The sequence below is a fragment of the Humulus lupulus genome, chromosome 9 (assembly GCF_963169125.1).
Source record: "Humulus lupulus chromosome 9, drHumLupu1.1, whole genome shotgun sequence".
NCBI classification, from domain to species: Eukaryota; Viridiplantae; Streptophyta; class Magnoliopsida; order Rosales; family Cannabaceae; genus Humulus; species Humulus lupulus.
The window spans coordinates 7,928,628-7,949,685 of record NC_084801.1 but is presented as its reverse complement, the minus strand read 5'-3'; the positions used below and the strand labels follow the sequence as shown (position 1 = coordinate 7,949,685).

At 29.2% G+C, this 21,058-nt stretch overlaps 1 protein-coding gene and 1 non-coding gene across 2 annotated transcripts; both read left to right on the top strand.

Annotated features, from left to right (window-relative positions):
- The first annotated feature begins 5,793 nt into the window (after positions 1–5,793).
- Positions 5,794–5,873, top strand: TRNAL-UAG (transfer RNA leucine (anticodon UAG)). The gene has a single exon. It is a non-coding gene; the product is annotated as a tRNA-Leu (tRNA).
- A 1,899-nt stretch (positions 5,874–7,772) lies between these two features.
- Positions 7,773–11,654, top strand: LOC133800781 (LRR receptor-like serine/threonine-protein kinase FLS2). Its single transcript, XM_062238844.1, has 2 exons — positions 7,773–11,022; positions 11,131–11,654. Exons 1-2 carry the CDS (start codon positions 7,869–7,871, stop codon positions 11,466–11,468), a joined length of 3,492 nt encoding a protein of 1,163 aa, XP_062094828.1. The 5' UTR covers positions 7,773–7,868; the 3' UTR covers positions 11,469–11,654.
- The last annotated feature ends 9,404 nt before the right edge of the window (positions 11,655–21,058 follow it).

The window sequence follows — 21,058 nt, the reverse complement described above, 5'->3', positions numbered from 1 at the left end:
TGCATCCTTTTTTTCCATGTGTATAGAACTTTCTTTTTCACTTTTCTTTTTGCTATCTTTTCTAATCTATATTTTATTATACTTATATCCCACTTTAAAGTTTTCCAATCTAGCTTCCAAATTTCTTGTTTGTGGAAGTAAAAATAATTGTTCATTTTCTCTCTCAATAATAAGTGGCTTGTATCTTTTTGCTTCAATTATTCCTCACCTCAAAAAATATATAATTATTCTTATATGAAGTTTGAAAGGGATAGATATATATGTAGTGATTATATATGATGCTATATAGTGGCCTGGCCTTATGCATATAGAACAGTATATCAGATGTTATAAGATTATGATTCAAAATAAATACATGTGTTTTGTGTTTTTGATCCTAAATTGTAATACTTGTTACCATTTATTGAAGTTATAATTTTAAAAATTAAGAACCTAAACTTCTAATTTCATAATAATTTAGACTCCAAACATAAATTGTGTTAAATTTGTTTAGACAAAAATTAAATATTTGAATGGAACAAATAAAATATTTTTGGAGGTGAGTTGTGAAATTAGGGTTTTTAATAGGTATATATTGGGAAAATCAAAAAATCTTTTGAACGAATGTCATATACTATTAAAAAGTAATAATTTTTTCTCGACGACATAAAAAATTATGCGAGACTTGTTACGTTTTACTAAGTGAGACATAATAAATCACGTGTTACACTTACATCGAGCCATGGCCGATGAAATGAGTTTAGCGATATGCTTAATATTTAATAAATATTAAAGTACAATTTATAAAATTCCACTCCACTCACTCTTTCTTTTTCTTGTTTATTTTTTGATAAATCTTTTTCTTATTATTTGAAAAATGCAAATTTGCTTTAATAATTGCCTCTATAGTGCTTATGGTTTAATTAAAATAGAAATACGTTATAAATATCAGTTGATAAGTACTTATTATTAGATTATTAGAACACTGAGATGAAAACCACATAACAATAAATTCTTAGCTTTTAACATTAATGATTCAATTACTTTGTAAATATCTTTGAACTAATAAGTACTATTGTGAAATATTTTTTTTTTTGACAAAGTACTATTGTGAAATATTAAGTACTTAGATATTGTGTGAAATTAATTAGGCATAGTACCACTGAATAATTTTCAATAAATTAGTGAAATTTTTATAGATGTACCTAATCAAAATACTTAATAATAAATATTAAAGATAATAGCATATTAATAGTTTAATTATTAGTTGAACCCAAATAAAACAATTAAATTTCATTGCTAAACTCTATAATTTTCGAAATATTATTTTTTTCCCTAATGAAAAAAGGGAGCAATATATATCTCAAATCATAATTATAGGTTTATAAGGATACAAATTGATATGGTAATAGTGACACCATTAGCTTATATGATTGTCTATGTTTTCGAATATACTCCAATTTATATATGCAACAAATAACAAATTATTTCTTAGCCACACAAAATATCAAAAAAGTAGTCTCAATTTAAAATAACATTATTGCATTGATAATCATATTAGGTCAGTGAATATAAAAGTATATATAATACATATAAGATTGACACGTTTGTATATTTTTCTCAATCATTGATATTAGTATGGGTTAAGTCTAGTATTAATTTCTCTAGTTTTCTTTAATTATATTTCCATGCAATACCAACCCACTAAACCATATTAAAAAAAAAAGTATTTTTCTTTTTGATTCATAAAGTATTATTAATTTTATTCCAAGACTAAGTATTGGATCTGTTTTTGTAAAGTTCTTCTATTAAAATATAAATAATTATATTTAATGTTTAATATATATAATTATTTGGATTAATTTACTTGTATTCTTACAACTTAAAAGTTGATTGAAAATGGATGAGTTTTTTTTTTTCAAAGTACATGTGGTTAATTGTAGATGCAAGCATGCTTTACTAAATCTATGTAATTTTTTTCTTTCAAATAATCAAAATGAATCATGCTATAATTATTATAATTAATTAATTAGTCTTGTGACATTTTCTTGGCTTTCCAAAGTTAAAACATAGAGGACATGAGCTTCGAATAATTATAATTGCTTTATGGGAAAAATATTTAGTTGTCACACCTAGCTAGTATTTCTACTTTTAAGAGCCGGTGAGTGGTGAGATGTATAACTATATAAACATATATATATATATATATATTTATACGAGAATTCTCCTTTAACGGTTTCACTTTATGCGCTACTGGTGAGGCTCCCAGTGTTCTCGACCTGTGAGCAGTTTTCAGCGCGATTTGTTTTATGACCGTATATTGTAGCTATACAGAGCATCCTGCAAATTTTTAGAAAATTCCAAATAGTTTACAGTACCGAAAACTAAGTTCAAACATGTTGTTACACGCGTGACTAATTTTTTTATGCACGTGGAAATCAACATGTTTGAACCTAGTTTTTGGTACTATAAACTATTCAGAATTTTCTAAAAATTTGCAGGATGCTCTAAATAGCTACAATATACACGGTCATAAAAAAAATCGCGCCGAAAACTGTTCACGGGTCGAGGAACACTGAGAGCCCTACCGAGAGAGTTTAAAGTGAAACCCCTACAAAAGATTTTTCGTATACATATATATAAAATTATATAATTATATATTTATAATGAACTTTTATGGTAGCAACCGAAATAACTTTTTCTATTTTCGATTCATTTCTTTTATATAAAAAATGTGTAGATAATGGAATTTTTTTTGCTTTAATGGTTTTTTATTTTTTTTCGTTAAATTTAACGGAATATTATTATATTTAACATAATATTCTTATACTTAACGGTAGATTGTAAATATGATTTAAACTTAAATAAAATTAAATAAATGAATAATTAAACAAATTAAAATATGCTATTTTTGAAATATTTTACAATAATAATTATTTAAAAATAATAAAACCATATATTTTATAACTTAAATAAATTTAATTAAACTTAAACTTAATATTATATTAAACATATAATATATAATATTTTGTTGTCATTATCAAATTAAAAAAAAAGAACAAGCATAAACATGAACAAAAAAAATTAATTAAAATAAGATATTTTATGATATTTTATGTTAATTTAAATAATTAAATCATATTTATTTAAAAATAATAAAGACATAGATACTATTTTTTATCTTATAAATTTGTGTGGTAGTTTGTTTTTTATCAAGTGATTATTGAATCTTTTTTTCTTCGCCAAATTCACCAAATGCATGTATAATACTATCTACACTATAAATTTTTCTATTATTATTTTATTTCTATTATTAATTTATTTTTAAATATTGTTGTATTTTATATATATGTCATGTAACCATGTAAATAGATATCTCTATATGTTGTGTTTAGATGTCATATATGTAGAAATTATTGATATAAATATTTATATATATTATAGAACTATAATTCATTCTATTATATATATATATAAAAGTAGTGAATCAGTTTTTATTAAAATTATAGACAATGTTTACAACATTAAAACTATGCAAACGTACATTGCACGTCGCTTCTACCTAGTATATATCTATATATAAATAAGTTGTAATTTTTTTTTGTTATACGGTGATGTATATTATAATTATAAAATTTTTTAGAAAATGTCACAAATTTTTAAAAAATTAAAGATAGTTTAGAATGTCAAAATCAGAATTCAAACATTATTTTTCACATTCGCATAAGAAACAAAATAGATACAAGTGCAACAAGCTAGCTGAATCCTAATTTTGAGATTTTAAACTATTCAGATTTTTTTTTAAAAATTTGTAGAAAGTCTCCTATAACTATAATGTACATCACTATATAAAAAAAATTAGAGTTACAACTTATTCATGTACCAAAAATTAAAAAAATAACTACCGTTAGGTACAAAATAAAATCTCAATTATAATAGCCTCATATATGAGAATTCTATAGTAATGATACTACTTTTGCTTCTACTGGTAGGAGCGTCTCTATTTTCAGCACATAGAGAAAATATGTACATTATACTACTTTTGCTTCTATTGGTAGGAGTTATATAACCCAATTTTTTTTTATATTATGGTGTAAATTGTAGTTACATCAGACATTCCATCAGTTTTTGAGAAATTTGAATAATTTACGGTGCCAAAAATATAGTTCAAACTATCGGTAGCACTCGTGCCTGTTTTTTTATCCGCGTGTAACTTACTATTTTGAATTTTATTTTTCAGCACTGTAAATTATTCAAAATTTCCCAAAAAATTAGTGAGATGCCTACTACAACTACCAAATACATTATCATATAAAAAAAATTTGAGTTATAATTTCTCCACATGACGAATACAGATCCACTCTTAACGATAGGAACAAAAGTGACGCTCCTATTGTAAAATTTCCCTGTACATGACACAAAGTAGATATTAGATATCTTACTTTTTGCATATATTATGTTCACACATAGCTAGAGACTCCTATACATTTATTGACATCCAATTATGAGAAATATAGCAAGAAAATCATTCAATTTGGTCGTATTATTTTAATTTTTGCTCACATTTTTTTCTTTTTTTCCTTTGCAAGTCATTTCTGATCACATAATATTGTTATTATATTTTCAATAGTACAGTCCATCGGTTTGTTAGGTATTATCCTATATTCTCATACTAATTTTTTTTTAATATTTTAGTCATAACATAATTTTTTTTTTTGAATAAATGTCACTTTTAGTCATAATAAAAAAATTTCTCTAACTAAAAGGTAATTTTTAATTACAAGTTATCATCATAAATGTATTTTATACTGCACAATAATTATATATTTAATTTTTTGTATAATTTTATTGTGTCAAACAATCAACCTATTATTATTTTTTAATTAATCATTATTTATTATTATTATATATATATATTTTAATCTAATCAAATACTATTATATCCTACCATTCAAAGGAGGCTTAGAAACATTTCAAAGGAAAAGGTTAATCTAATTGAAACAGTACTTATTATTAAGATTAGTATATTTTGGTAAATACTTATATTACATATAAAATATAATCAATCATTTGAATGATAATTACCTTTATAAAAAGATTTTTTTTAAAAAAAAAAGTATACAATGTAGGAAAGTAGGTTAGCTAGCTAATTAATTGAAAGGACCTAATAGAAAAAAGTTAGTATACTTTATATGCATGCTCAAGGAGACTTTTTAATTTAAAAAAAAAAAAAAATACATAATTGGATAAGTATGTATCTAGTTCCAGCCCAAAGAAAAAAAATTCCAAAGTCATAGTTCTACATGAATTTGAACCAAAAGTGGTCAATTCATGAGTCAATATATAATAAACTCATATAAATATAAATATATGTATATATAGTACATATTGGTAAGTGCAAAGCTACAAAATTAATAGCTACACATTTTTGACTTGGGTGATGACTCATTTCCCACTTGTAAACTTGTAAACTTGTAAGTTTGATACCTCTTCTTTGCCATTTTTTATTTTATTTAAAAAAAAAAATCTAATTATTTTGTTTTATTCCAAACTACTTGCAAAGCTATTATTTCCTTCCTAACTTATCTATTTATAATTATATATATATAAAAAATTCTTAATTATCTTGACCACAAACTCAAATTGTTATTGCAGACTTATTAGTTTCCATTGTTTCTTCTTAAAAAAAATTAAAACATAAGAAAAACCAGTCTATGTATATGTGTAAAATCCCTTCCAAAATAAAAATATTAAATATAAAAATAATTTTAAATAAGTTTAATATATTTAAACTGTATAAGTATATTCACATAAGACAGTTTGGCCGAGTGGTCTAAGGCGCCAGATTTAGGCTCTGGTCCGAAAGGGCGTGGGTTCAAATCCCACAGCTGTCAGATTTTTTTTATTTTGTACCAAACAATGGATAAACCTAACCATGTATCCAAACACGCCCAAAGATATAGATAGTGGGCCACGGTGTGGGCCTAACACGTCGGCAGAATCCCATCTTCAAAGTCCAATGTATCGTCAAGCCCATCACTATTAATCCACAAACCATCTCTGTGTCACTTGTTTCAGCCGTACGTAACTTGCAACTTGTAACTTTGTTTTTTCAACTATAATAATTTAGGAAAACTTTAGAGTGTACTCTTGTTTTTGGGAGCGTCTGTTTTTCAGTATTGGAATGATTTTCGGTATACTTTTTTTTATGATCGTGTATATTGTAGTTATTTAGAGAATTTTATAAATTTTCAAATTTTTTTTGAATAATTTGTAATATCGAAAATATGGTTCAAATATGTTATTTTTCACGCGCATAAGAAAAAACAGCTACACGTGCAACAGACCATTTGAACATTGTTTTCGGCACTGTAAATTATTCGTAATTTCTTGAAAATTTATAAGATGCTCTAAGTAATTATAATATACATGGTCATAAAAGAAAATTCGCCGAAAATCATCTCAGTATCAAAAAACAGTAAAGGTGCACTAGTATGCCTATTTTTAGGAGGTGCGTACCCAATACTTTATTATTTTGAATGACCAAAATTAGAATGTTCCCACTTCTCACTCATCTATAATTATTATTAATAATTTAAAATGATAATGTTGTTGGTTCATATTATCATATTTGATTAGTGCTAAATGTTACATACTAAAAGATTTAAATTATAGGCATAAATAAAATTAATAATATTTTTAGCTATATAGACTAAATATATTGTTTAGTAAATATTTATAAATTATTAGTAACTTTCACTATTCAACAAACACATAAACTATTGTGATATTAACAATGTCGGATTAAAAGTGAGATGTTTACCATTCTCTATAAATAAGTGTGAAAACAGGATATTATACATAGTAAATAGTAGTGAAACTTGTGTTTTTCTTCTTATTTTTTCTAACAATGAAACATTTCATTGAAAATAATCAGAGTACAATACATTAAATAAGAAGAATGGAAAATCATCCAACCATGCAAGTTCATCTTCCACCCTTAGTGTATGCACAACTAATTCATGAGCTGCTTTATTGGTCGAACTACGAACATGAGTTAAGGATGACTCATGAAAACTGGATAATATGTGTAATGTTTTTCTTCTTATTTTGAAGAGTGTTGCTATTTGGCAGCACCTTAAGGTGCCCAATACCACATGAGATGACACTCTATGTTTGGTTAGCCATATCTCATAATATTTATTAAATTCAAATGTGTGGGACCCGATATTGAATTATACCAAAAGTGGTACGCACCAATAGTGTCTCTCAGCAAATCTCTATTTTAAATGTTTATATATATATAGAGAATATGTAACATGTTTGGTTTGCAGAATTAGTGAAGTACAATCATTCAAACTTCACTTTACAAACACTCACACTCATCTTACAATACAAAAAAAATATTCATGATCTGTATAGTATATTTAATGGCAAAAATAGTAGAATTTCGGTATAAAATAACTGAATCCATCGACATATATTTATTTCTATGTATGATGACATGAATTTAAGATCTTAAGGCCCTTGTGAATAATCTTTTGAAACCAAGGGTAGAGTTTGCTGGACAAGCTTTTGGAATTTAATGCCTTTCTATATTTCATATAGACTTTGTATATCTGTACAATACTGATATATCTCTATCAGTTTACCTCCAGTTGATCCCAGAAAGTCAAATTTTGAGTCTTTATTGTTCAAAGCATGAAAAAACTATACTCTTCATAGTTCACATCTGTAATATCTTGATACAAAAACAACTCACTTTGTGGGGTCTCACTACGTGCCAATATTTTATATATATATATATATATATATATAGGCTTATATACAGATACAGATATAGATAATTAGATTGCATCATTCAGTATCTAGTATTCTTACTTCATCTAATGGCAATGGCTTGTTTACAAAGAGTGGTGAGTTTGATAATCACAACACTTTGTTATTATGCTCTTGTTACTTCTGTTCTATCAACTCAAACCAGCTTGGAAACTGAAGTTGAGGCCTTAAAAGCCTTCAAAAGCTCCATCACCAGTGACCCAGTTGGAGCACTAGCAGATTGGAAAGATGCGAGCCACCATTGCAACTGGTCTGGCATTGCCTGCGATCCCATATCGAATCATGTTGCTTCGATTTCTCTGGTTGATAAGCAGCTCAAGGGCCAGATATCTCCTTTCCTTGGCAACCTCTCAAGCCTCCAGGTTCTTGATTTAACTCAAAACTCATTCACAGGTTCTATACCAGCTCAACTGGGACTTTGCTCTCAACTTTCTCAGCTAATTCTTTACTATAATGATCTTTCTGGTCACATTCCACCACAGCTAGGAAACCTGAAAAATCTGCAGACTCTAGATTTAGGTACCAATTCTCTTAGTGGAAGTATCCCTGACAGCATATGTAACTGTACTTCTTTGTTAGCTTTTAGTGTCAGTTTGAATAATCTCACAGGTTCAGTCCCTTCAAACATAGGGAGTTTAATCAATCTTCAGCTGTTTTTAGCATCTACAAACAGTTTGGTAGGTTCCATTCCTCAATCTATTGGCGAGTTAGGAGCTTTACAAGCTCTTGACTTGAGCCAAAACAAGTTGTCTGGGGTGCTGCCATTGGAGATTGGTAACCTGTCAAATTTAGAGTACTTAGAGCTGTTTGAGAATTCTTTCCATGGAGAAATCCCACCTGAAATAGGTAGTTGTAAGAAGCTGATTTTTCTTGAACTAAATACCAACAAGTTAACTGGAGGCATTCCTTCAGAGATTGGTGAGTTGGTTCATCTAGAGAAATTGCAACTGTATGGAAATAGGTTGAATTCCACCATCCCACTTTCATTGTTTCGATTAAAATCGTTGTTTAAGTTAGGACTCTCAGAGAATGAGTTGACTGGAACTATTCCATCTCAACTGGAAAATCTAAGATCTTTACAAATATTGACCCTCCATTCCAATAAGTTCAGAGGGAAAATACCACCTTCGTTGACAAAGTTGAAAAATCTCACTTACTTGAGTATGGGCAACAATTTCCTTACCGGAGAGCTTCCATCAAATATAGGATTGCTTCATAATCTGAAGAACTTGAGCATGCCTTCCAATCTCCTTGAGGGACCGATTCCATCTAGTATAACCAATTGTACTCAACTTCTAGGCATAGATTTGGCAAACAACAGACTGACTGGAGAGATTCCACAAGGCTTGGGACAGTTGAGAAATCTCACTTACCTGATTTTGGAAAATAATAAAATGAATGGAGAAGTCCCAGATGACCTCTTTGATTGCTCAAATCTTGTGAAGTTAACTTTGTCAGGGAATAGTTTTAGTGGATCATTAAAACCAGATATTGGCAAACTCTTCAATCTCCAGCTATTCCATGCTTCCTCAAATTCCTTTATTGGACAAATTCCACCAGAGATTGGTAACTTAACCAACCTTTTTTCCCTGATACTTGCTGATAATAGTTTTTCAGGACAACTTCCACCAGAGTTTTTTAAGCTCACTCAACTCCAAGGTCTCTCTCTGCGTGACAATGGTTTAGAAGGTACCATACCAAAGCAATTTTCTGAGCTGAAACAGCTTACTGTACTCGTTTTACAGCGCAACAGATTTACAGGTCCAATTCCAGACGCCATCTCAAGACTTGAGTGGCTTACAGGACTATACCTTCATGAAAACATGCTCAATGGATCAATTCCAAGAAGCCTGGGAGGCCATGGTCGACTTTCAGTTTTGGATCTCTCCCACAACCATTTCTCGGGATCAATCCCCACGTCTCTGATCACGAATCTAAAAGCCATGCAAATGTATCTGAATCTTTCATTCAATCACTTGGAAGGAAGTGTCCCACAAGAGCTTGGCATGTTGGAAATGGTGCAAGAAATTGACATTTCCAATAACAAACTTACCGGGATCATTCCCAACTCCATCAAAGGATGCAGGAATCTAGTCTCACTTGATCTGTCAAGCAACAATCTCACAGGTCCAATTCCAGGGGAAGCTTTTGCTGGAATAGACATGCTTACCAACTTGAACCTTTCAAGTAATAGCTTGAATGGAGAACTGCCTGAAAACTTGGCCAGCTTGAAGCACCTTAAATCTCTTGACCTTTCTCATAATCAGCTCAAGGGAAACATCCCCTCAAGTTTTTCCAACTTTTCCACCTTCATACACTTGAACCTGTCTTACAACCAACTTGCAGGCAAAGTTCCAGAGACTGGGATTTTCAAAAGCTTAAATGCATCCAGTTTGGCAGGGAACTCAAACCTTTGTGGAGCTAGAGTTCTTAAAGCGTGCAGCCAGACCGGTTCACACCAGTCATCAAAGAAAACTGTGGTGATTCTCGTTGCTGCACTTGGCTCTGTTGCTCTACTTTTCTTTCTCGTGTTAGCTGCTCTATTCCTTGTTCGACGTGCAAAGATGCATAAAGCCACAAAAGTTGAAAATCCAGAAGCAGATTACACTTTGGTGTTGCCCCTCGAGAGGTACAACCGAAAGGATATAGAATTAGCTACGAGTTTCTTCAGTGAAGACAACGTGATAGGTTCCAGCAGGTTGAGCACTGTCTACAAGGGCCAAATGGAAGATGGAAAGATCGCAGCTATAAAGAGTTTGAACCTGAAGCAGTTCTCTGTAGAGTCAGATAAGTGGTTCTACAGAGAAATGAAGACCTTGATCCAACTGAGGCACAGGAATCTGGTGAAGATACTTGGCTATGCCTGGGAGAGTGAAAAATTGAAGGCCTTAGTTTTGGAATACATGGAAAATGGGAACTTGGACAGCGTCATTCACAACCATAGGGTGGATCAACAAAGATGGACACTATCAGAGAGAATCAATGTTTGCACTTCAATTGCTAGTGTATTGGAGTACTTACATTCAGGCCATGATTTTCCCATTGTTCACTGTGATTTGAAACCTTCTAACATCCTCTTGGATGGAAATTGGGTGGCCCATGTGAGTGATTTCGGAACTGCTCGAATTCTTGGTGTTCATCAGCAGAATGGGAATGTTTCGTCATCATCAGCATTTGAAGGCACTGTTGGGTACATGGCACCAGGTAACTCTTTTATCCATTGGACATGTATGCAACTTCTTTGAATTCATCTGTATATCTTCCATCTATAAACTTTTACTCATTGGAATTCATTGCTTTCATTCTCACCAGAATTCGCATACATGAGTAAAGTCACAACAAAGGTGGATGTGTTCAGCTTTGGCATAATAGTGATGGAGTTTCTGACAAAGCAAAGGCCAACTGGATTTATTGAAGAGAGTGGGATACCTATCAGTCTGCGACAACTAGTGGAGAAAGCCCTTGAAAATGGAAGAGATAAGTTACTTCAAATTCTAGACCCAGAGCTGGTTTTGAATGTCTCCAATCAAGAGATGAAAATACTAGAAGAGCTGCTGAAACTAGCCTTGCTCTGCACAGACTCAAATCCTGAAAATCGTCCCAACATGAGAGATGTTGTGACAACACTTTCAAAGCTATCAATAATATGAGAAAATAGTGATAAAAAAAAAGGTGTTGTTTTTCGCTTTTCCTATTGTTGGATTGAGATTCAGTATCACAAGATAGCAGCTTGAAACCATGGGAGTCAACCTTTTGTGCTCTTAGCTCAGAGGTTGTAGACTCTGCACCATGTAATACTTGTCCATGAGCAATGCAAATGTGAATTTACAGTCCAAGTGAGGGGTGTTCATAAAACCGCCCACACCGCATCACACCACACCGCAATTTGCAGTTTATAACCTTCGCGGTGCGGTTGCGGTTTGTATTTTTGTCAAACCGCGTGGTGCGGTACAGTTTGCGGTTTTAAATTTTATAAATGCAGTTCAAACCACACCGCACCGTATTATTATATATATTAATTTTTTTATATTATTTTTTTTCAATTTTATTATATTTAAAGTTAATGCATAAATATTTATATAGTATAATACAATATTTAGAAAGAAATATAATATTTCATAGGATGCTAACACATATTCTATTTCAATCTAAAGATATTCCTTCTAAATTAAAATAATATTTACTTTTATATTACATTTTTTATTTGTTATTAGTTTGTTATATTTTTATTGGCTTTGCTTAAAGTTTATTAGCTTGTTATACATTTAATTATTTTGTTAAACACTCTATGATTATAAGATTTATTATGAATCTTTCTTAATTATAATATTTAATTATTAAATTATTTGGCGATAGGTATAAATCGCCAAAACCGCACCGCACTACACCACATTTTTGCGGTGCAGTTTATGCGGTTTGAGGTCTATGCGATGTGGGTTGCGGTTTGAAAAATTGTTTAAATTGCATATGCGGTACGGTCCAAAAAATTATAGAAAAATCGCACCAACCGCACCACGAACACCCCAATCTTCACGATTTATAATACTGTTATTTTTTTATTAATTCCATTTCCTAAATGGTGAATATGTAGGTAAACACATTTAGTTATAAAAATTGAATCTTAAAAACAAGAAGAGTTTCATTTCAATTTAATTTTATTATGATGTTCTATTGATACTTCTTCTCTATTCTAATATATACGATATTTGTTTAAATTATAATCTCTATTCTATCATTATATAGACATAAGTTGTATATTGGATGAAAATATCTACATGATTTGTGTATTAGGTTTCCATGCTTAATGCTTTCTGTATGTTTAAGTTTATCACAAAAATGTAGAAAACCTACATATAGGCTGAAATCTTATATCTTGAAAAAGAATAGGAATCGATTATGTTAAACAACTATTATAATAGGAAGAAAAGATTTAGAATTGATTAGTAAAATTAATAAAATGAAAAGTTGATTAAAATAATTCCTAGGCATTTTTTATTATTGATTTTTAATTCGTTCTTCATAATTTAGAGTTATTCATTTTAATTTTAATTATTCATATAAATTTTAATTCACCAAATAGAATTTGAAAATCAATTATTGGTAATTAGTTAACAGTCTTGTGGGGACGATACTCTATTTACTATCTATATTATTTGAATCGATTGCGTGCACTTGCGTATCATATTTTCACAATCAGTTATAAAAATTGAAACTTTCACAATCAATTATAAAAATTGAAACTTGAATACAAGAAATATACAGGGAACGTATTCTAATAAGAAAAAATGAAACTTGAAAACAAGAAGAGCTGCACTTATAGAAGAGAAAAAAACAACCCATGTTGTAGTATAACTAAGTATACTTTATTCATTTATTTAGAGCATACAATATGAGATTTTCATCTGACATAACATTATTGTTTTTGAAAATGAAAGAGTACAATCACCAGCTAATTTATTAAGTTTGATAGAGAAATGAGAACAAAACCATAATAAAAACATAAAACATAGTATACAATAATACATGGGAGATGAAGACCTACGTTGTTGGAGCAAAATGTCCTCAATAGTTGATGGGAACTCCAAGCCACCAAACTACTGTGCAATCCCACATTGCCTAAGGAAGGTCAAGTGTGATGATTCTAAGACTGTGTGGGTATGAGGCTACATAGTTTAAGAGATCTTAAATGGATTGATGAGTACTACCTATATCAACAAGATGCATCTTCTTTTCGGTAGCCCATCACTTGAGAACTCCAAAGTTAAACGTGCTTGACCTGGAGTAATCTCAAGATGGGTGACCTCCTGGGAAGTTTTTCCAGGAAGCGTGTTAGTTTGTAGGGCCAGTTGTCATTCCAAGAAGCAGCCATAGTGACGTGGGACGTTACAACCACCATCCACATCTTGAGAAACAAAAGTAGTTTTTCCAAAGAGTACTGATATGTGCACTCAAATATTACACACAGTGATGAGACAGTTTAGCCTAGCCAATCACATTTATTAAAACTAAGACTCACTATTTTAAAAAACAGAGATATATCACTGTGTGTAATATTTTGGTGCATATTTTAGGTGTCATTACTTTTTTCCCAAAGGCATAAGTGACAGCCTGAAACGCTCAATTTTTTCCTTCCCTCATTCCCATCACTAAAAAAAGTAGCTAATCCAACAAAATTTTGACCCCTTCACTTCATAAATTTTTGAGTAAAACCCACTTTCACAATGGCAAGAAGAAACTTCCTCTTGGTGCTTCCTTCTGGCACTTGGCTTTCTCTGTATCCAAGCACTCTAACTTTTGGCAATTCTTGGTATCAGATTAGTTACAAGATACTTTTAATAGTTTAGTTACGCGAAAATACCATTTTAGATTTTGATCATTCCTTGACAGCATTCTTAGCAATGGATTTCAATTTAAAACCACCACTAGAAGAAAGTGAAAATTGATTTCCAGATGATTTCTTCAGTGGACTTTCAAAGTAGATGAAGACATTATAAATCAATAACCTGAAAATAAAAGAAAAGAAAAGAAAAAAACTCAAGAACAATTAATGAAGATCACAATAAAAACAAGAAAAATTAAACAAAACCAACACATGCCTATATTAAGGGTTCCCTCAGTTGTACAAGTCTTAAAAAGGTTTGCTGATAATAGCTTGATAAAAATCAAATCATGCAAGGATATATAGATCATTGGTGAGCCAACACAAACACATTAGACTCAATCATAAAGTCTACCGTGGCATAGACCTTGGATTGCCTACTTAGTAAACTCCTAATCTATAAATCTCAATAAGGCATGAGACCATCTATAGCCCACTACAATATCCCATTTCAGTATAGCTGTAAATAAGTGTTGAACTCACGATGATTATCATCAAATTATTATTCAAAATAAGAACTAAATTAAAATTAGAAAGAAATTTTAGTTTTAAAAACTGAAAACATAAAATGAAAAAAAGATCAAAGATCCAATAAATAAGGATAGAACGATATTAAAGAAATAGTCAAGAATTACTCTACACCTTCGACAGTCAATCTATCAACAGTGACGAATAACATTTCTTATTCTCAATTAAACTATTAACCCCGCATATAACACTTAAGCAGTCAATTATCCAAGTTTCTCTATTATACTTGATTAAAGCTAAGCGTTCTTAATTAATCATTTTTACCTAGCAATAAACTCCTTAAGTAGGTGATCTATTTAACCTAGTAAAACATTACACTCTATGGAAACAAGTTAATCTAGGCAACAAATTCATTAAGCATGCAATTCATTTAACATAGGTTCTATTTTTCATCACAATCAAAATACCCGTCACAATATCCTAATTGTAATTTATCACTCTACTTAGAATCCTAAACAATTAGGTGAATAGCAATCCTAAGATGATAGCATAACAATGCAAAACCCTAATTAGTTGGCCACCTAACAAGATCTCACAGTATTCATCGATTAAATTAGAAAAATAGAAGCAATTTAATATAAGAGAATAGAAGCAATAAAATTCATCAATGCATTCAAGATCTCATGTCTATGGTTTTTAAATAACCCTTAACTATAAAGAAAATTACTCCATAATCACATTCATATTCATAAACATAAATATTCAATGAAAATGAAAGAGCTTTGAGAAAGAAAAACTAGATTGAAGAATGTTTATGCTAATGTCTTTTCTTCTCCTATGTTGTTCTAGCCTCTAAAATTCGCAATCCAAAGTTGTATTCAAAGTTAACCCTAATCTCTTTTATAGCCCACTAAAAATTACATTTAAAAATTGAAATTTTAAGAAAAATGCTATTGCATGCTGCGACCACTAATTCCTAGTGGTCGTAGCCTCAAGGTGTTTCTGGGCAAGCTTCGCACGGCAGCCGCGGCTAGGAGATTGTGGTGGCTGCGGCCACTACTCTCTGAATCCCATGCCACAACCAGTAAATGTTGGTGGCCGCGGCCACAACCCAAAATCTGCTCGCGTGCTTTTTTTTTTTGTTATCTTCAACTTTAAGCTCGAACCTCGAGTTTAGGGACTTCTAAAACACTTCAAACTTGTCTCAAACTTCATTTTCTCGAGTCCTATCCTTGCACATTCATTCCTAACCACAAAAATATATAAAATTCATCAATAATACCTTATAAAATATTTTATGGCTTAAAAATTAAAGACTCATAAAACAAAGCTAAGAACACCTAAAAACACTTAAAATTAACATTATCTAAATGCGAAAGGATAACAAATATAATATCCAAAATAGATATTTGTGGAAAAAGTACCAAAAATTTGGGTTTTGTACGCGGCATAGACCCAACGTTTGGTTTCCTCCGTTGGTGGCATCTGGGTCTACACTTGTACGCACCAGATAATTCAGTATTTTAATTAAATTTAAATTCTTTTTTTAAATCTATTTCCAAAATAATTAAGTTTAATCTATTTCCTAAAACAAATAAAAATAATAAATAATTAAATTTAAAACATTTTAACAGTTAAATAAATAGGACCTAAATAAATTAAACCTTCCCTTTCACATCTGACGAAGAAGAACAAAAAGCCCTAAAAAATCATTAGAACATGGCTTAGGAAGTCATCGCCGTCGACTTAAAGCTCCTAGAAGAAACCATCGGTCGAGGGTCTATGGCATTTTAAATGGCAGCAGAAGGTTATTTTCATCTTCTTCGGGTGTGCACAGTCAAGGAAGAAATAGGGATGAGTTTGATCACGTGAGCTGCGATTGTGGATTGCAATCAGTCGTGAGAAATGATAACAAATATAATATCGAAAATATCCTTATATCATAAAAATTTAATAAATATATTTAAATAAAATTAAGTAAACGTGCATTATTATATATAAGAAGGTAGATATTAGATATCGTGCTTTATGATATTATGTTCACACATAGCAAGGGACTCGTATACATTTATTGTCATCCAATTGTAAGAAATATAGCCATATTTTTCTCTTTTGTAAGTCATTTCTGATCACATAATGTTATTATATTTTCAATGGCACACTCCATCGGTTTGATAGGCATTGTCCTATATTCACATACTAAAAAAAATTCCTTTAATCATAATCTTTTAGTCAAAAACATAAAAAAAAAATTGTGACTAAATTAGTTAATTTTTACACGTATATACAAAAAAAATAAGTACGAGTATGCAATAAGCTGCTTGAATATTGTTTTCGACACTGTAAATTATTTGAAATTTTTTCAAAATTACAAGATATCTTAAATGACTATAATGTACACTATTATATTAAAAAATTAGTAACAAAATTATGAAAGTGTAGAAAACACCCAATGAATGCACCAATAGAGTCAAAAAAGTAGCTGCAGAGTAATCTTTCTCTATTTTTATTTATTTTTCTTATTCTAACCAAATACTATTATATCCTACCAATCAAAAGAGACTTAGAAACATTTCAAACGAAAAAATAGTCTAATTGAAACACTTATTATTAAGTTTTTCTCTAAATACTGATATGATAATTACCTTTCTAAGAAGAAAATATTTTTTTTAAAATAAAGTATACAGTATATGAAAGTTGGTTAGCTAGCTAATTAATTGAATGGTCCTAATAGAAAAGTTAGTGTACTTTAGTCAAGGATTTTAATTTTTTTTTTAAATAAACACATAATTGGAGAAGTATATGTGTCTCATCTTCCAGAAAGAAAAAAAAAAACCCAAGTCATAGTACTAAATGAATTTGAACCAAAAGTGGTCAATTCATTAGTCAATATATAATAAACTCATATAAATATAAATATATTTAGGAGAATTCTCTTATAGGGATTCACTTTAAGTCTTACCAGTGAGGCTCTCAGTGTTCTCGACTCGTGAACAGTTTTTGGTACGAATTTTTTTATGACTGTGTATATTGTAGCTATTTAGAGCATCCTGCAAATTTTTAGAAAATTCCGAATAGTTTACAGTACCGAAAACTAAGTTCAAATATGTTGTTGCACGCGTGACTAATTTTTTTATGCGCGTAGAAAACAACATATTTGAACCTAGTTTTCAGTACTGTAAATTATTCGGAATTTTTTGAAAATTTGCAAGTTGCTCTAAATAGTTATAATATACACAGTCATAAAAAAAAATCGCACCAAAAACTATTCACGAGTCGAAAAATAGTGAAGCCTTATAAAAAAATTATCCAATATATGTATATATAGTACATATTGGTAAGTGCAAGATACAAAATTACTAGCTACAAATTTTTGACTTGGGTGATGACTCATTTCCCACTTATAAACTTGTAAGTTTGATAATTCTTCTTTGCCATTTTTAACTTAATTTTTTTTAAATCTAATTTATTTGTTTTATTCATAACAAGTTGCAAAGCTATTGTTTCCTTCCTAACTATTTATTTATAATTATATATATATAAAGTCATAATTTTCTTGACCACAAACTCAAATTGTTATTGTTGACTTATTAGTTTCCATTGATTCTGATATTTTCTCCTTTAAAAAAAAGTAAAACATAAGAAAAACCAATTTATGCATATGTGTAGAAACCCTTCCAAAATAAAAATATTAAACGATAATAATATTAGTTTGTTTAAATATTTTCAAATTGTATAAACATATTCACATAAGACAATTTAATCTAGCGGTCTAAGGTGATAGATTAATCCTTTCGAAAGGGCTTGGGTTTAAATCCCACACGCACATCATTTAAAATATTACCAATACTTATTGTGCTTCTAAATTCTTCAAGTTGTTTTAAATTTTTCTTAAATTATTATCGTTACCTTATTATGCTTATTTTGTTAATTTTTATCCTATATAGCTAACCAAATAATTGACACTTTAGACACTGTTACATTTACAATTAAAAATAAAAAATAATAATTTAAAAACAAGAAATATAAAAATAATTAAAAAATTATAAATCTATTTTTTTACTTCTTTTGTCTTTTTTTTCTTTCTTCTCCTCCATTTAAAATTATATTTTTTTCTTAATAATTAAAATTAAATAAAAAAAGAAGTAAAAATAGAAAAAGAAGTAAATATATATTTTAATAAGAAAATATATTTAATAATATTTTAGTAGAATATGTTTTTATTTTCTATTTTTTACTTTTTTTCTTTTCTTTTTTCTATTTTTTACTTTTCTTTTTTCTTTCTTCTCCTCCATTTAAAAATATATATTTTTTACTTCTTTTTCTTCTATTTTTTTTACATTTTTTTCTTATTTAATTTTAAATATTAAGAAAAAATTATAATTTTTAAATGGAGGAGAAGAAAGAAAAAAGAAAAAAGAAAAAAAGTAAAAAATAAATATTTTAACAAGAAAAGATTTTTAATAATTTTTTAGTAAAATAGAATTTCTATAAAATATATTTTCCTATTAAAATATATATTTTTTACTTTTTTCTATTTTTACTTATTTAATTTTAAATATTAAGAACAAATTATAATTTTTAAATGGAGGAGAATAAAGAAAAAAGACAAAAGAGTAAAAAAAAATTAGATTTTATAATTTTTAAGTTATTTTTTATTTTTTTAATCTCTTGAAATAATTTTATATCTTTTATTTTTAAATTATTTTTTAAAATTTTAATTATAGATGTGACAGTGATTGTTACATCATTATCTTAAGTGTCAAATCATCACTTTGTTAGTTATGTAGGATGAAAACTAACAAAAATGAGCAATAAGTTAATAGTAATAATTTGGAGGAATTTGAAACAAGGCAAAAAATTCATAATCACAATAATGTAGTGGTAATAGTTCTGGAGGCAAAAAAATATTTATTTATTTTTTAATTTAAAAAAATAACCAAACAAGGGATAAACCTAACCAGGTATCCAAACATGACCAAAATATAGATAGTGGGCCATGATGTGGGCCTAACACGTTGGAAGAATCCTATCTTCAAAGTCCAATGTTTCCTAAAGCCATCACTATCAATCCAGTCTGTCTCACTTTTTTCGTCACAACTTGTGCTCAATTTAGGCCAATTATTTTCGAATTGTCATTACCATAATTAGAATGTTCCCACTTCCCCCTCATCTACATTTATTACCCGGTTTAGAAAAATTTTAAAATAAAAATATTGCTTATTTAAAATTAAAAATTTATTTTGTTTAGTAATTAAGTGAACAATATTTTCATGGGGCTTTTAGCAAAATGACATTTAATGATGTTTGAAAGTTTATAAATGTCTATGTTTTTAATTTTGTTGGAAAATAGTTAATGATGTGTGAAAGTTTATATATGTCTATGTTTTTAATTTTGTTGGAAAATAGTCAAATTAACTATATTTTTTATGGTATGATATGTCAAAATTGTATGATTACTATTATATAAAAATTACATATTATTTTAATCATTGTCACCACGTATATGCTTTATTTATGCTACAATATATCAAATTTTGTTATTGTTATTTCATATCAATTAATTTTATTTGTCTTTATTTTTATGGTATATAAGTTTACTAGCATGATATGATATAGTGATTATTTTATCTTATGGTAAATAAAACACTATGATATATATTTTTAATAGCATGATATATAAGACAACAAATAGATATATCATGTTATTAAACATATATGTTATAGTATTTTTGTAGCGCCTCAGAATTTTACTTAGTTAGATGGAAGTATCTTATGCTATAGTATTTTAGTTTTTGTGGATATTGGTCTAAGCTGGGAATTATTTGGAAACTCGTAGAGATGGTTATCGATTTTATAAGTTTAGCCTATAGTTTAGAAATATTAATTTATCATAAGGTTTAATTATTGAAGCTGGTCTAGAAATATTATTTATTATAACCTAAGATTTAGATAAAATAATTAAGAATGTGACATTTGTCACATGTATGTTTATTAACGATTTAAGGATTTTAGATGAATAAAATAATCAAGGATAAACCTAGGAAGTCTAGAACCTTCCCTCAAATGTTAGGATCTCGTATTACTCAGTCAAAGTGGTTTAAACAGCTTTAAGTGTGCTTAAAATGTGCAAAAATATAGTTTAATATATTAGCGTAAGCCGATATATCACAGCTATAGGGGGCGATATATCACCTATGCTGATACGGAAAACACGTCGATTTCGCACGAACAAAACCACGGAGCCTCAAGAAAATAGGGTAGGTGATATATTGCCTATAAGGGGCGATATATCGGCTCCATCAGCCCATTTTGAAAATCTGTGGAATCCAAAGCTAGAAACAGCCCTTAACAACTTGGACTTGCTCTTGAACGATTTTGACTGAGTTCTAG

Excerpts from the sequence above, each read along its gene's own strand:
- LOC133800781 (XM_062238844.1), top strand. The coding sequence starts at position 7,869 with ATGGCAATGGCTTGTTTACAAAGAGTGGTGAGTTTGATAATCACAACA. Across the intron at positions 11,023-11,130 it reads TGTTGGGTACATGGCACCAG|AATTCGCATACATGAGTAAA; the intron begins GTAACTCTTTTA and ends CATTCTCACCAG.